This window comes from Phoca vitulina, unplaced genomic scaffold (genome assembly GCF_004348235.1).
Source record: "Phoca vitulina isolate PV1807 unplaced genomic scaffold, GSC_HSeal_1.0 scaffold33, whole genome shotgun sequence".
Taxonomy (NCBI): Eukaryota; Metazoa; Chordata; class Mammalia; order Carnivora; family Phocidae; genus Phoca; species Phoca vitulina.
The window spans coordinates 5,591,514-5,609,115 of NW_022589736.1; the positions used below are offsets into that span (position 1 = coordinate 5,591,514).

At 42.5% G+C, this 17,602-nt stretch overlaps 1 protein-coding gene across 3 annotated transcripts in view; it reads right to left on the reverse strand.

Annotated features, from left to right (window-relative positions):
- PITRM1 (pitrilysin metallopeptidase 1) overlaps window positions 1-17,602 on the reverse strand; it is a 44,349-nt gene that overhangs the window by 11,779 nt on the left and 14,968 nt on the right. For all 3 annotated transcript variants that reach the window (XM_032425554.1, XM_032425555.1, XM_032425556.1), the window contains 7 exons: window positions 15,948-16,074; window positions 15,583-15,671; window positions 14,655-14,783; window positions 13,966-14,079; window positions 12,884-12,980; window positions 12,139-12,273; window positions 2,541-2,679 (listed from right to left, as the gene is read on the reverse strand). In XM_032425554.1, the coding sequence (XP_032281445.1) occupies window positions 2,541-2,679; window positions 12,139-12,273; window positions 12,884-12,980; window positions 13,966-14,079; window positions 14,655-14,783; window positions 15,583-15,671; window positions 15,948-16,074 (830 nt within the window). The remainder of the gene's footprint in view (window positions 1-2,540; window positions 2,680-12,138; window positions 12,274-12,883; window positions 12,981-13,965; window positions 14,080-14,654; window positions 14,784-15,582; window positions 15,672-15,947; window positions 16,075-17,602) is intronic.

Genomic DNA, 17,602 nt, shown 5'->3' on the forward strand with positions numbered 1-17,602 from the left:
AACAAACTAAGTGTCCACCGATGGATAAAGATGTATATATACAATGGATTATTATTCAGCCATAGAAAAGGAAGGAAATCTTGCCATTTATGGCAACATAGCATTATGCTAAGTGAAATGAGTCAGACGGAGAAAGACAAATACTGTATGATCTCACTCATATGTGGTACCTAAAAAACCAAACACCAAGCTCACGGACATGGGCAACAGACTGGTGGGTGCCAGAGGCTGGTGGTTGGGGTGGGAGGAATGGGTGGAGGGGGTCAAAAGGTACAAACTTACATAAGTCATGGGATGCAATGCACAGCATTGGTGACTCTGGGTAATGGTGCCGTGTTGCATATTTGAAAGTTGCTAAGAGAGTAGATCTCATGACTTCCCAGCACAAGAAAAATAAATTGCGACTGGTGACAGATGTCAATGAGGTGCGTTGTGATCACTGCACTCTGCACAGATGTCCACTCACGGTGCTACACACCTGAACCTCATGTAAGGTACCACTGATACCTCTAATTGCTTGCTTACTTAAATCCACTTGGTAGACTGGGCTCCAATAGAGCACACATCAGATACTACAGTTGATCTTGGCCAAAATGCCAAGAAGCAATCAATATCTCAATTTAGAAAAGGAAGATGGGACTTGTCCACTGGCACTCCCGCAACAGAAGTGATTATTATGCAATTACGTTACTCACGATCAGCTATTAAATGTATGAAGAGCTTAGAATAGCTGTATGCAAAACAGGAACTCTGAGATAGAGAGTAAGAGGTTACACGCTGAAATTAACTCTGCCTTGACGAGATTAAGTCATCTGAAATTTAGCATTACTTACTTCCTATCTAAAGCCAACTCTACCACCTGACAAACCTGATAAATCCCTCACGTAATCCCAGCCAACTACCACTTTGGTGGGGTAGGTGGTGTCTGTGTGTCCTGTATACCTAACTTTGGTAGATTTTAATATATCATTTACATATGACAAAATCCACAGTTCTAAAGATATAATTCAATGAGTTCTAACCAATACAATAAGTAATGTAATCATCACATCGCAATAGAGAACATTTCCATCCCCCAGAAAGTTCCTTCCTGGCTCCCTGCAGGTGACCCCCTGCGCTCACTTGCCTTCTGTTAGTAGAGTTTTATCATTTCTACAGTTTCATATAAATGGACTCACTGAGTAGGTATTTTTTGTGCCTGCTAATTTCACTTAGCACAATGCTTTTGAGATTCATCAATATTGAGTGTATCAGCATTTTGCCCCTCTTTATGGCTGAGTAGTATTTCACAGTATGGATATACCATGTTAATGGAAATGTGGGTTCTTTCAAATTTGTGTGGACACTTTCATTTCTCTTGGGCAAATACTCTGGAGCAGACCACTGGGCCTAACAGTCCGTGTGTTTAGACAATAAGGAATTATGTAACTGACTCAGTTTTCACCCACACCTGCACCACCCGGACCTGAGCAGGGCCTCATGACCAGCACGAGGCCTATGTCCTTCACTGAGACCTGCCTCTTCTGAACTCAAAATCATACTGTATGCAGTGCTCACTTGGCAATTCACTATGGATCACAACATAACATATACTTTAGTGGCATATTAGAGCCCCTGGTAAATAGCAAGTACTTACAAAATTTGTAATTGAATAAACCTTATGCAGCTACAGTAATCCCCCCCTTATCTGTGGGGAGCATGTTCCCAACACCCCAGTGAATGCCTGAAACTACATGCATAGTACCAAACCCTATACATACTTACCTATAATCGAGTTCAACTTAAAAATTTGGGAGTTCAACTTAAAAATTTGGCACAGCAAGAGTAACAGCTAATGATAACACAGAAACTGACAACAATAAATTGTTGTAAAGTTACGTGAACATGGTCTCTGTCTCGCTCTCAAAATCTCTTGTTGTGGGGCGCCTGGGTGGCTCGGTCGGGTAGGCGTCTGCCTTCGGCTCAGGTCATGATCTCAGGGTCCTGGGATCGAGCCCCACACTGGGCTCCCTGCTCCGCGGGGAGTCTGCTTCTCCCTCTGCCCCTCCCCCAGCTCGTGCACGCTCTCTTTCTCTCTCTCTCTGATAAATAGAATCTTTCAAAAAGTCTCTTGTTGTGACAAACGGAGGTGACATAATGCCTCCGTGGGGAGGTGAAGTGAGGTGGGGACGCAGGCACTGCGGCGCAGGAGGCACCACTGACCTTCTGACAACAGAGCAGAAGGAGTGCCATCTGCCTGCAGACCGCGGGTGACCACGGGTAACTGAAACTGGGGACTGAGAAGGTGCAGATCGGGGGGGGGACTAGTGTGCCTCTTTCCTACGACTCTTGCCTTTCCTGCTGAACTACAGGATCGGTCTCCTTAGAATGAGGGCAATCGTACTGGGGATAAAGCCATCACATCCAACGTTGACCTTCGTTGGTGCCCAATAAATATTTGTTAGTTGAAATGATACTTGCCTCCAACTATCCACTCATTTTCTAAAGTTCACTGGGTTCGGGTGAAGGCTAGGGAGTTAGGACAAAATTAAACATCTGACCTTTTTCATAGATCTGCTGCTTGTCTTTCGGGGAAAGAGAGTCGACCTTTTGCTTTAGTTTTTCTGTCTCCATCCATGCTTGCTTCTCGGGATACTTGTCATCGGGTGTCATTGACAAAGTCAGCTTGTGTGGATTATTCTGCAACAGGTACAGCAACAAAGGCCAAGCTGAAGCAAGATCTCACTGGAGCCCAGCATGCTGACGAGCCTCCAGTACCGCACTCTGGGGCAGGAGGAGCCCGCACGTTTTGAATAGCGATAACAGAGCATCCCTCAAAGGTGGTCCTGTAGAAAGCCCCTGAGGCACAGGACACCCCGGCCACCACAAAGTAACTGTCATTCACACATGCTGGGGTTCTCACTATTAGGATGCTTACTGTTACGGGTACTATGCCTAAACCCGAAACGTACCGACATTCAACATTTTCTTTATACCTTACTTGTGCATGTTTTACATTATAAATCTTTGACTTTAGTCTAAGTCAAAAATAACAGAATAAAATAATGTAATCTTTATCTAATCGTCTTTAGAGTATTAACTTCTCAAAGATTAGAACTAAATTCTTCATTCAGCATTTCATAAATTATGAGGACGAATTAAATGTCCACCTAATGTAAAAACGTTAGATTTACTGTGCTTCTCTCATTCATTTCAACATGTGTACGAGCGTGCGTGCACACACACACGCTCTGCTCATCTATTTGTACTACTACAGGGAGGAAAGAGAACTAGACTATAGTATAAACTTTATATTAAGTACCTTGGAGTAACAGAGACGGCAGGTCAAGTGCCAAACCTATGCCCCGTGTCCATAATGGCATAAAGCACAACAGAGCTGCTCTTCATAGACACTACAGTCCAACCCCTGTGGTAAAGCCTTGTAAGTTCTACCACATTCATGACAGTCTACCAGGGCATACACACCAAGTACAAATGCCCTAAAGCAAATGTAAACAAATGAGCAAATGTCAAAAGAATCCATCATAAAAACAACCAAAATATCCACACACTCAGGTGATTGTTCTTGTATTCTCAACAAACAAAAGTCAAGGTACCAGATGGCTTCTCAGGTGAATTCTACCAAACATTTAAAGAGTTAACAACTAAGTTCCTCAAACTACTCCAAAAAAAAACCAGAAAGGAAGGAAAGCTTCCAAATACATTCTATGAGGTCAGCATTACCCTGATACCAAAACTGAAGACACTACAAAAAAGAAAACGAAAGGCCATATCCCTGATAAAAATCTCCAACAAATTACCATCAGCAAACCACATTCAGCAATAACATTAACACAATCATTTGCCAACAGATGCAGAAAAAGCATTTGACAAAAATTCAACATCTGTTCATGATAAAAACTGTCAACAAAGTGGGATTAGAGGGAACATATCTGAACATACAAAGGCCACATATGGCAAACCAATAGCTGGCATCATATTCAATGGTGAAAACCTGAGAGCTTTTGCTCTAAGATCAAGAATGAGACAGGAATGTCTGATCTCACCACTTTTATTCAACACAGTACTGGAAGTCCTAGCTGCAGCCACCAGACAAGAAATAAAAAGGCATCTAAATTGATAAGGAAGAAGTAAAACTTCACTATTTGTAGATGACATAAAGCACAACAGAGCTGCTCTTCATAGACACTAAACATAGAAAACCCTAGGCTCCACCAAAACAACTACTAGAATAAATGAATTCAGTAAAATTAATACACAGAAATTGGCTGTATTTCTATACATCAATAAAAAAGTAGCAGAAAGAAAAATTAAGGAAACAGTTTCACATACAATTGCACCAAAAAGAATAAAATACCCAGGAATAAACTTAACCAAAAAGGCAAAAGACCTGTGCTCTGAAAACTATGAAACACTGACGAAGGAAATTGAAGACAACATATATGGAAGGATCTACCGCGTTCACGGACTGGAAGAATTCATATTGTTAAAAGCCTATACTACAAAGCAATCCACAGATTCAATGCAATCCCTATCAAAATACCAACAGCATTTTTCTCAGAACAAGAACAAATCATCCTAAGATTTATAAGGAATCATAAAACACCTAGAATGCCCAAAGCAATCTTGAAAAGGAAGAACAAACCTGGACGTATCATAATCCCAGATCTCAAGCTGTACTACAAAGCCGTAGTCATCAGAACAGTATGGTACTGACACAAAAACAGACACTTAGGTTGGCTGGAAAGACGGCGATGGAGGGACCCTCAGCTCACCGCATCCCACAGACACAACTAGAAACACTCCCATCAACGTAAATAACCCAGAGAAGAACCTGAAGACTGGCAGAACAAACTCCTCTCCAAGTACATAAGAGGTCACATCAGAGAAGGTAAGAAGGGCAAAGACGCAGTTTGGGAGAGAAACAAACCATGGCTGTCCACGGCAGGGAGGGAGCAGGTGATGCAGAGAAGGGTGAAAAACAGACTTTCACACTGGGAAGCCCACCAATGGGGAAAATGAATCCCCATAACATCTGCCTGTAAAAACAAGAGGGGCTGAACATTGAGTTCTTACACCCAGTGGGACACAGAGTCTGGAATCTAAAACATCAGCATCAGAGGGTGTTAGGAAATGGAATCCTGCCCTTAAAGAGACAGCACTTCAAACAGCTGTGCAGATCTAGCATGGAACCAGCAGTATGAGAACTGCCAGGGGCAGGCAGGAGGGACAGTGATTTGCTCATCTCAGAGCGTGGCCCAGAGAGACAGGGATCAAGGAGAGTTCCCTGCAGGAACAAGGGAGCTGGTCGGCACCACTTTCCTCTCCCACCCCCCACATAAACAATGGCCATCTGTGGGAACCAGGACCACACTGACACGCCTTACTTAACTGGCACCAAGCCTCACCTCCACCATGCTTCGGTGGATCTGTCCTTCCCAGTAGCACTCGTCTCAGTCCTGGCGCTGCGGGCTCCCTCCCCCAGAAGCCTGGCACAAACCCTGCCAACACCACATCTCTGATGCATGTGTTTTGAGGGAACTCAGTTCTAGTGGCAGTGGGGGCAGGGCTCCACTTCACAAGCAAACCACTGGACACCTAGTTAAAACGCGCCCCACCCCTGCTGGGAAACAAACAGTGCCCACAACAGGCAAAGAGAGCCTCGAGACAAAGCTGGACTCAAGGAAAAAAGAGGCCAGGACTCAACAGCAAGGCACATGCAACACACATAGGAGGACATTCCCTGAAGCTCCAGGCCCTGGGGAACAGGGGACACTGCACTGCAGGGCACGCCAGGACCTCTTCTTCATAAGGCCACTACGGTTAAGAGCAGGAGAAATAGCTGACTTTCTTAACACAAAGAAACACACAGAGAGTTGACAAAATGAGGAGATGGAGGAATATGTCCCAAATGAAAGGACCAAACCACACCAAGAGACCTAAAGTGAAAAGATTTAAGTAATATGCCTGACTGAGAATTTAAAGTAATGATCATAAAAATACTCACTGGACTAAAGAAAAGAGTGGAGGACCTCAGTGAGACCCTTCACAGAGAGAGAAAAAAGAACCAATAAGAGATGAAGAACACAATAAATAAAATAAAAAATACAACTGATGGAAAAAATAGGCTAGATGAAGCAGAGGAACGAATTAGTGACCTGGAAGACAGAGAAATGGAAAGTAACCAAGCTGAACACATGAGAGGGAAAAAATTATGCAGATTGAGAATAGTCTTAGCGAACTCTGATTCCCATCAAGCAGAATAACATTCGCATTACAGGGATCCTAAAAGGAGAGACAGAAAAGGGGAGAGAATATTTATTTGAAGAACTAATAGCTGAAAACTTTCCTAATCTGGGGTGGGGGAACAGATGACAGATCCAGGAGGCACAGAGATCACCCCAAAAGTTCAACCCGAAGAGGTCCACACCAAGACAAACAGTAATTAAAATGGCAATACTGATAAAGAAAAAAATCTCAAAAGCAGCAAGAAAAAAGAAGACGTTACATACAAGGGAAGCCCTTAAGGCTATGAGTGAATTTTTTAGCAGGAACAGGCCCAAAGGAAGTGGTATGACATATTCAAAGTGCTGAAAGGGAAAAACATGCAGCCAAGAATACACTATCCAGCAAAGCTATCATTCAGAATAGGAGACGTAAAGAGTTTCTGAAACAAACAAAAACTGTAAGAGCTCAGGGCCACTAAACTAGCCGTACAAGAAATATTAAAGGGGACCCTGAGTGGAAAGGAAAGACCATAAGTGAGATCATGAAAAGTAAAAAACACAAAAGCAGTAAAAATAAGTATTTCTGCAAAAATCAGTCAAGGGATTCATAAAATAAAAGGATGTAAAATACAACACCACATACTTAGGGAGAGAGAGGTAAAGAATGTGTTCAAATTTAAGTGGCCAGCAACTTAATATAGACTGCTATATGCGGATGTTATATACAAACCTAATGGTAACCACAAATCAAAAACCAGGAATAGATATGCAAAAAATAAAGAGAAAGGAATTCAAGTATATCACTAAAGAAAGCCAACAAATTATGAGAGCAAGAAGAAAGGAGCAGAGAAAATCTAAACAAACAACCACTAAACAAGAAACAAAATGGCAGTAAGTACATACCTATCAATAATTACTTTGAATATAAATGGACTAAACGCTCCAATCAAAAGACACGGGGTGATGGAATGGATAAAGAAACAAGACCCACCTATATGCTGCCTACAAGAGACTCCTTTCAGACTTAAAGACACCTGCAAATTGAAAGTGAAGGGATGGAAAAACATTTATCATGTATATGGAGTGAAAATAAAGCCAGGGTAAGCAATACTTACATTATGTAAAACAGATTTTAAAACAAAGACTGTAACAAGAGGCAAAGAAGGGCACTATATCATAATAAAGGGTACAATCCAACAAGAAGTCATAACGTTGTAAATATTTATGCACCCAAATCCATACATAATACAGTTAATAATATAAAGGAACTGGGACGCCTGGGTAGTTCAGTTGATTAAGCATCTGCCTTCAGCTCAGGTCATGATCCCAGGGTCCTGGGATCTAGTTCCACATCGGGCTCCCTGCTCAGTGGGGAGCCTGCTTCTCCCTCTGCCTCTGTTGCTCCCCCTGCTTGTGCTCTCTCTCTCGCTTTCTCAATCTGACAAATAAATAAATTTTAAAAAATAATATAAAGGAACTGATAGTAATACAATAGCAGGAGATGTTAACATCCCACAACATCAATGAACAGATCATCAAAACAGGAAATCAGCAAGGAAATAGTGGTTCTGAATGACTCCCTGGACCAGACGATTTAACATGTTTGGACACTCCATCCTCAAACAGCAGCACACACATTCTTTTCAAGTGCACAAGGAACATTCTCCAGAACAGATCACATATTAGGGCATAAAACAAGTGTCAACAAGCTAAAAAAAAAAAAAAAAATCATACATCACAATCAAGTGGGATTTACTCCAGGAATCCAAGGGTGGCTTAGTATTTGCAAAGCAATCAACATGATACATCACATCAATAACAGAAAGGATAAAAATCATATGATCAATTCAAGAGATGCAGAAAAAGCACCTGACATGCATCTTTTCTGATCATAATACTATGAAACTAGAACTCAATCACAAGAAAAAAATCCAGAAAGAGTACAAACACACGGAGGTTAGGTAACATGCAGCTCCACAATAAATAGGTCAACCAGGAAATAAAGGAATAAAAAAATGCATGGAAACAAATGAAAATGAAAACACAATAGTTCAAAATCATTGGGAGGCAGCAAAAGCAATTCTAAGAGGGAAGTTTCTAGCAATATAGGCCTATCTCAAGTAAGAAAATTCTCAAATAAACACCCAACCTTACACCTAAAGGAGCCAGAAAAAGAACAAAACCCAAATTCAGCAGAAGGAAGGAAATAATGAAGATTAGACCAGAAATAAATGATACAGAAACTTAAAAAGATCAATGAAACCAGGAGCTAGTTCTTTGAAAAGATCAGCAAAATTGATAAACCTCTTGCCAGGCTCATCAAAAAAAAGAAAGAGTACCCAAATAAACAAAATCACTAATGAGAGAGGAGAAGTAACACCACCACCACAGAAATACAATTGTCACAGAATATTAGGAATACCTGCATGCCAACAAATTCAACAACTTAGAAGAAATGGATGCATTCCTAGAAGCATATAACCTCCCAAAAGTTAAAAGAGAAAGAATTAGAAAATTTTAACAGACCAATTACTAGCAATGAAATGGAAGCAGTAATCAACAATCTCCCAACAAGCAAAAGTCCAGGACCAGATGGCTTCACAGGCCAATTCTACCAAACATTTAAGGAACAGTAAGTACCTGTTCTTCTCAAACTATTTCAACACATAGACGAGGAACGAAAACTTCCAAATTCATTTCATAAAGCCAGTATCACCCTGATACCAAAACCTTATAAAGACACCACAACAAAAGAGAACTACAGGCCAGTATCTCTGATGAATTTAGATGCACAAATTCTCGACAAATTATTAGCAAACCAAATCCAACAACACATTAAAAACATCATACAACACAAGCAAGTGGAATTTATTCCAAGATGCAAGGGTGGTTCAACATTTGCAAAACTATCAACATGATATGTCACATCAGTAAAAAAAAAAAAAAAAAAAGAGAAAAACCACACGATCATTTCAGTAGATGTAAAAAAAAAAAAAGCACTTGACAAAGCACAACATCCATTTCATGATAAAACCCTCTGCAAAGTAGACTTGGAGGGAACATACCTCAACATAATAAAGGCTTTATATGAAAAACCTACAGCCAACATCATACTCAATGGTGAAAAATTGAGAGCTTTTCCCCTAAGGTCAGAAGCAAGACAAAGAGGTCTGCTCTCACTACTTTTATTCAACATAGTACTGGAACTCCTAGCCATGGCAATTAGACAACAAAAAGAAATAAAAGGCATCCAAATTGGTAAGGAGGAAGTAAAATTCTATTTGCAGATGACATGATACCATGTACAGAGAAGCCTAAAGAGTACCCAAAAAAACCCTAGAACTGATAAGTTAATTCAGCAAAGTTGCAGGATACCAAATCAATGTACAGAAATCTACTGCATTCCTTTACACTTATAATGAAGCCACAGAAAAAGAAATTAAGAAAACTATACCACTTACAAATGCACCAAAAACAGTAAAATATCTAGAAACAAACTTAAGAGGTGAAAGACCTATAGTCTGAAAACTATAAACACGGATAAAAAGAATTCAAGATGATGCAAGAAATGGAAAGACATTCATTCCATAGTCATGGATTGGAAGAATTAATATTGTTAAAATGTCAATACTAACGAAAGCAATCTGTTTATTTAATACAATCCCTGTCAAAATACCAAAAGCATTTTTCAGAGAAGTAGAATGAACAATACAAAAATTTGTATGGAACCAGAAAAGACCCTGAATAGCCAAAGCAATCTTGAAAAACAAAACAGGAGGCATCACAACTCCAGATTTCAAGCTATATTACAAAGCTGCAATAATTAAAACAGTATGGTACTGGCATAATAACCATGAACAGACATTTCTCCAAAGACATACACATGGCCAACAGACACATGAAAAGATGCTCAACATCACTCATCATCAGGGAAAAACAAATCAAAACCACGAGATACCACCTCACACCTGTCAGAATGGCTAAAATTTACAACACAAGTAACAAGTGTTGGCAAGGATGTGGAGAAAGGGGAACTTTCTTATGCTGTTGGTGGGAATGCAAACTGGTGCAGCCACTCTGGAAAATAGTATGGAGGTTCCTCAAAAATTAAAATGGGGTGCCTCGGTGGCTCAGTCAGTTAAGCATCTGCCCTGAACTCAGGTCATGATCTCAGGGTCCTGGGATCAAGCCCCATATTGGGCTCCCACTCAGCGGGGAGTCTGCTTCTCGCTCTCCTGCCCTTCCCCCTGCTTGTGCTCTCTCAATTAAATAAATAAAATCTTTAAAAAAAAAAAAAAAATGGAACCACCTTATTTACGATCCAGTAATTGGGTTGTGGTCTCAGGGTCGTGGGATCGAGCCCCACGTTGGGCTCCATGCTCAGCAGTTAGTCTGCTTGGGGTTCTCTCTCACTCTCCTTCTGCCTCTCCCTCCTGCTCTCTCTCTAAAATAAATAAAAATTCTTTAAAATATTACATGAACTCAGTTGATAAAGCAGTGGCAGGGTTTGAGAGGACTGACTCCAATTTTGAAAGAAGTTCTACTGTGGGCAAAATGCTATCAAACAGCACCACCTGCTACAGAGAAATCATTCGTGAAAGGAAGAGTCGGTCGCTGTGGCAAACTTCATCGGTGTTTTATTTTAAGGAATTGCCACAGCCATGCCCAGCTTCAGCAGCCACCACCCTCATCAGTCAGCAGCCATCAACATCGAGGGAAGACCCGCCACCAGCAAAGATTATGACTCACTGAAAGCTCAGATGATTGGCATTTTTTAGCAGTATTTTTTAACTGAGATATGTATGTTACTTTTTTTAGACATAATGCTATTGCATGCTTAACAGACTACAATGTAGTGTAAACACAACTTTCCTCTGCAAAGGGAAACCAAAACATTCATTTGACTTGCTTTATTGCAATATTCGCTTTATGACTGTGCTCAGGAACCATACATGTGCTGTCTCCAAGGAATGCCCGTAGAAGGAAAGCTGGAAAACCAACAAATACATGCAAGTGACACAACACATTGTTAAACAACCAGTAGGTTAAAGAGTAAGTAATAGGGGATCTTAGAAAATACCGGGAGACAAATGAGGCTATGAACAGAACATACTGAAAACTGCAGGACCCCACAAAACCAGCGTGAAGAGTGACATGTACACAGTTAACTCATACATTAAAAACAAAGACCCATGAGTAACCTATCTTCACATCCTCACTAAAGAGAAAAGTGAGATCAAGCCAAAGCTAGCAGAACAAAGAAAACCATAAAAATTAGATCACAGATCAGACTTTTTCAAACAGATCAACAAAAGCGCCAAACCTTCAGATACACTAAAAAAAAAGGGAGACTCGACTAAACTCAGATGTGGAAAAAGGCACAATAGCACAGATAGTACAGAAATAAGCACAAGGGAATACTCGGAAGAACTGTACGGCAACCTGGACAACCTAGATGAACAAACTCCTAAAACCACACCACCTTCCAAGACTGAAGGGTGAAGAAATAGAAAACTCTGAAGAGATTAGGAACTCATGAAGACACTGAATCAGTAATTAAGACAAAAAAAAAAAAAAAGTAAAACACTCCCAATGAAGAAATCCCAGGAATGTATTTTTTCATGGGTGAATTCCACTAATCTTTTAATGACAAGTGAACAATTCTTATCAAAATCTTCCAAAAAATTGAGTGGATAGTATAACCTCTCAACAAAACAGAACAAAAGTGCCTACAGATGTTTTTGTTAATTAATACATATGAATAATATCTTCATATATAAAAGACAAACTCATGTATTCATATAAAAAGCCAAATTGCATCAGAATGAACTAAATTTGTTAATATGAGCACTAATTAATAATTAAGAAATTACGTTACTTATTCATAACATAAATTCTCCAATTTCCTTACTTTAAAATACTGTTTTACTTTTTCTTGCAAAAACTGTGGATTTTCTTTGAGGCACTGTCTGAATCGAGCCACCTGACTCCCCAGCTTCAGGAGCTCCACAGGGTCCCCATCATGATTCCAGCAGGAGGCGATGTACTGCAACCAAGAACGTAACATCCACATGCACATTACACTACGAACTCTACATCAAACATAACATTTTATTAAGATCTCAGTTTCTGTATTTAAAAATACCACAATGATTGTAAGAAAAATTAAGTCATTTTTTGGTTAGGAAAATTTTAAATGTGTTTTTTCTCTAATAAAGTGAAGGACAAGTTCTAAAATTTTCAGGAGGGATGCCTGGGTGGCTCAGTCAGTTGAGCGTCCGACTGTCGGTTTTGACTCAGGTTATGATCTCAGGGTTGTGAGATCGAGTCCTACGTTGCGTTCTGCACTGGGTGTGGAGCCTGCTTAGAATTCTCTCTCCCTCTAACTGTCCATCCTTCCCATGTATGCTCTTTCTCGCTCTCTAAAACAAATGACTTAAAAAAAAAGGTATCAGAAAGCCAATAATGCTTGTAAAAAGACACAATGTATTATAAAACTAAATTAAATTTGTATCATATCCAAAACAGCACAACTTTCACGGTTCAAATGAATGGTGCTATGAATATTCACCTGTTTCCAGCGCTGTCAAGTACCCACTGATCACAACAGTAAAAACAAAGTAGAAACAGAAGAAGATAGAGGAGAAATTACATACGGACATCAGGGTGAGTCCAAAGCTGACAGACTGATGCTTCATTTGTATTTCAATTTTATGAAGGAGAGCCTCAATTCGGTCCTCTTCAAATCCCTTCCTAAAGAAACAGAGAAAAGAGATGTTAAAAAGACAATCAATACCCATGCGACAAGGCAGCAGAGAGTCTTTAAACTATTCTAAGTGAACCAATGTGTATTTTATGAGGTAAAGAGACAGCCAAACACAGGAGGAGGTAGGCTCCCTCCTTGGACAGTGTGAGACGAGTGTGAGGACAGTGTGAGGACGGTGTGAGGATGGTGTGAGGACGGTGTGAGGACGGTGTGAGGATGGTGTGTGGACACTGTGAGGACAGTGTGAGGAGAGTGTGAGGACACTGTGAGGATGGTGCGAGGACTGTGAGGAAGAGTGTGAGGAGTGTGAAGACGGTGTGAGGACAGTGTGAGGACACTGTGAGGATGGTGTGTGGACACTGTGAGGACAGTGTGAGGAGAGTGTGAGGACACTGTGAGGACAGTGTGAGGAAGGTGTGAGGATGGTGTGAAGACAGTGTGAGGAAGATATGAAGAAGGTGTGAAGATGGTGTGAGGACGGTGTGAGGAGAGTGTGAGGAGTGTGAAGACGGTGTGAGGACAGAGGATGGTCTGTGGACACTGAGGACAGTGTGAGGAGAGTGTGAGGACACTGTGAGGATGGTGTGAGGAAGGTGTGAGGACGGTGTGAGGACACTGTGAGGAGTGTGAGGAGTGTGAAGACAGTGTGAGGACGGTGTGAGGACACTGAGGATGGTGTGTGGATACTGTGAGGACGGTGTGAGGAAGGTGTGAGGATGGTGAGAGGACGGTGTGAGGACCGTGTGAGAAGAGTGTGAGGACACTGTGAGGACGGTGTGAGGAACGTATGAGGATGGTGTGAGGAGGGTGTGAGGAGGGTGTGAGGACACTGTGAGGACGGTGTGAAGACACTGTGAGGACGATGTGAGGAGAGTGTGAGGACACTGTGAGGACAGTGTGAGGATGGTGTGAGGACGGTGTGAGGAGAGTGTGAGGACGGTGTTGGGACTGCAGAGTGCAAGCCACACGCACTCGATGACTTCCTCGATTGTCCTGTCAATGATGTCCCGAACGGCATGGGTGTCCTGCTCCGCGATCCCCTGCAGGCCCACGCTGAAGTAGGCCTCCCGTGTGTAGCCGTTGTATCTACAATACACAAGTGGGTCACACGGCAGAATTCCGACAACTTAAGAGATCCAATACTCTGGAGAACAGAACTATGGACACTCCAACCTCCCAAGTCTTCCAAGAAAAAAGCCCACTGAAGCAGTCCTCAGATATAACTGAGGAGTTATGAGGAGTTAAACTTTAGAGTTATGGCAAAATTAAATCTAGAAATGAAATGGGTGAGCTTTACAAAATCTTAAGATTTGAAAAAATATTTCAACCTGGCGTTGAAAGTGGGCAGCCGTACACCATTCTGAGATCTTGGTCAAGCTATCTTTCTTTTTTCTTTTCCCAAATGTGCCCTCCAGGGGATAGAAAACAGCTGTACTGGACTAGTGTTCTCATGCACAGTTCTGTGCTGGGGCAGCAGTGGAACCATCCTATGACTGTGGGATATCGAACATTCTCCATCCCTCACTCCTCCCAGCAGATGCCAATAACCTCCCCCTCCCCCCCCGGGGTTGTGAGCACCAAAAACGTGTCTAGATACTGTCAAATGTCAAAACTGGCCCCAAATGCAAACACCACTGATCTGATCGGATAATGAAACTTACCCAACATCAGGAGAAAAATCTGTGCCAAGTCCAGATTCAATTAAGGCTTTGTAGAAGGGGGAGTTGGGTCCACTGATCAAGAGTGAAGACAGAAGGTTTAACGTGAAGGCTTCAAACGTATCAGTGATGCTTCATTTAAAAACGGGGAGGGTGGGGGGTAGAGGGGGAGAGAAAAAGGGAAACTTGGCCCTCATAAATATTTTCAAAATCATTAAAATCACTACTAAATCAACACTTTTATTTCCAAAGAAGCAGATGTTCTACAAATGCTTGCATTTTAACTTTTAAGTTACATGGATAAAAGAGAGTAAACTGTTTTTTAGTTTGTAAAGCTCTCATAAACTGACTAATTTGGAGTCCCGAACCATCAAGTTGACTTGGCTGCATATCAAATGTCATCCCATCACAGCGCACCAAGGACTCTGACCTGTGTCATCTCAATTACAAGTGCGCTGTCCACACACAGACAAGAACAGTGAGGAGATGGGGCAGTCGGTCGAGCAGCACGGCCACCAAGGGCAGCCAAGCCTGCCGCCGCACAGCTGAGGACACCTGCCTGCCCACATGCCCGCAGCCGACCACGTCTCTACGATGACAGAGCTCCATGGGTGGTACATTGTTTTGAAGCCAGTGTTCACTGTGCTCGCCTCATGCTCAATGGCATCCCACCCCCAGAAATGTTAACAACTGATGTCCGAGCCTGTTTTCTCCCCAGAAATAAGCTTTAAAATGCGGTAAGAAGTTACTTTTTTTTCTGGGTAGCTACTAAAGGCAATTACCCCCAAACCACCCCAGATGTTGTTAGCATCTTCCCTGCCATCCAACAGCTGCTCAACTCCTAAATCCTCACCATTGAGCCATTTAATGTGGAGAGTTCGCCTCCAACCTGTCTAAGCTGCGCTTGTCCCACTTCACAACGGACACTTACTCTGGTAAGAGGAAGCTGACCCCGACGGTTGTTTGTTTAGAGGAACCTGCAGCCAGTGAGTCCGGGCCACATGTTATATGGAATTCTCTCTGTAAAACGACGTGATGCTTTAAGTAGGTGCAGAGTACGAATGACTGGGTTTAAATAGAGTAAGTTACCCATATAGGTATAAAGGGGTCCAAGAGATGCTCTTTGCTAAATTTTCTTTTTCAAACAAGTAACCATGCCTTAGGGTAAAGAAGCTCTTACATTCAAGTCAGAGGCCACAACATTTGAAAATCTTATTACTGATACACAGTCTGACTCTTCACGTCAGTGTATTTAGTAGGTAAAAACACCGCCTACTCTCTGGATGGGGCACTTACTGGCTTATCCCAAGGCTTCTGAGCCGGCACTGCAGTGTTTGGCTCAATTTTCTCAAATTTACTCAGGGCTTCTTCGTGAATTTGTTTCAGATGCTGTTCTAATGGAAAATTGCCATAAGTGAAGAACCTGAAACGTTCAGAGAATATATTAGTCTATCTTAGTTTAAAAGATGAGAAATCAACAGAGATGCCTTTTTGTAGAAAATGGAAGGTACACAGAGTAGGAAACTAAACTCACCTCATCCCACGGATACAACTAAGTAAAAGTTCCATCAGGGTAAATAATCCGGAAAACAACCCAAACACCAGCAGAACAAACTCCACAACTAAACGTAGAGAAGAGACCACACTGGAGAGGGTGGGAAGGGCAGAGTTGCTGAGGGAGCTAAACAGGCCATGGGACTGTCTGCTGGAGGAAGGGACCCGCGGGCGGGAAGCAGAGGGTCACACCAGGGAGCCCACACAGAACATGAGTCCCCTTAACATTTGGCTTTGAAGACCAGAGGGGCTGAATTTCATGAGTTCTTACAACCAGTGGGATTTAAACCTGCAACTTTAAAAATCAGCAGGCTCGGGCGCCTGGGTGGTTCAGTTGGTTAAGAGACTGCCTTCGGCTCAGGTCATGATCCCTGGGATCGAGTCCCACATCGGGCTCCCTGCTCTGTGGGGAGCCTGCTTCTCCCTCTGCCTCAGACTCCCTCTGTCTCTCATGAATAAATAAAGAAAATCTTTAAAAAAAAAAAAAAATCAGCAGGCTCCGTTCTGGGAGAACCTGGAGGGTGCTGGGAAACTGAGTCCCTGCAGAGCACAGTGAACAGCCAGTGGAGATACAGCACAGAAGCAGCAGTTTGAAAAAGGCAGGGGCATAAAGCAAGGAGAGTGGTTTACTACCTCAGAGTGTCCCAGAGGGACAAGGTCATGGGAGACTCCTCCAGCAACAGAGGAGCTGGCAGGCACCACTTCCCAACCCTGCACCTCAGCAGAAGGGCGGCCACCCGCGGGAACCAACCAGCACTCATGACCTCACCTGCTTCCATGCCTCCCCCCTGCAGCCAGGCCTGCCTCAGTCCCAGGGCTGTGGGTCCCCTCCCACAGAGGACCAGGACACCCTGGCCAAAACCATGTCTCTCCCAAAACACACATTCTGCAGGGCCTCGGTCCCGGTGGTGGTGGTGGCCGGTCACCTCCAGCTGAGGACACACACACACACCCCTTGTTAGAACGGCATGCCCTGAGCACGTGCACTTTGCAGATCGCCCCACCAGACTCCAGTCTCCCCGGTGGCAGTGCTTCTCCTCTGGCAGAGGACCAGCGCCACCTTGTGAAAACTGCACACTGCCCACTACACTCAAGAGCAGGGGAAACGGCTGACTTTCCTGACGCACAGAAACAGACGCTGAGAGCCAGACAAATGAGGGGACAGAGGAGTAAGGTCGAAATGGAAACACAGGACAAAACCAGAGCAAGAGACCTAAGCACAACAGAGATACGTCATATACCTGATAGAGAATTTAAAGTGATGATCATAAAGATACTCACTGGACTCAAGAAAAGAGCAGAAGACCCATAAAGAGATAAAACAGAACCAATGAGAGATGAAGAACACAGTAACTGAAATTAAAGATACACCAGACAGAACAAATTGCAGACTGCAG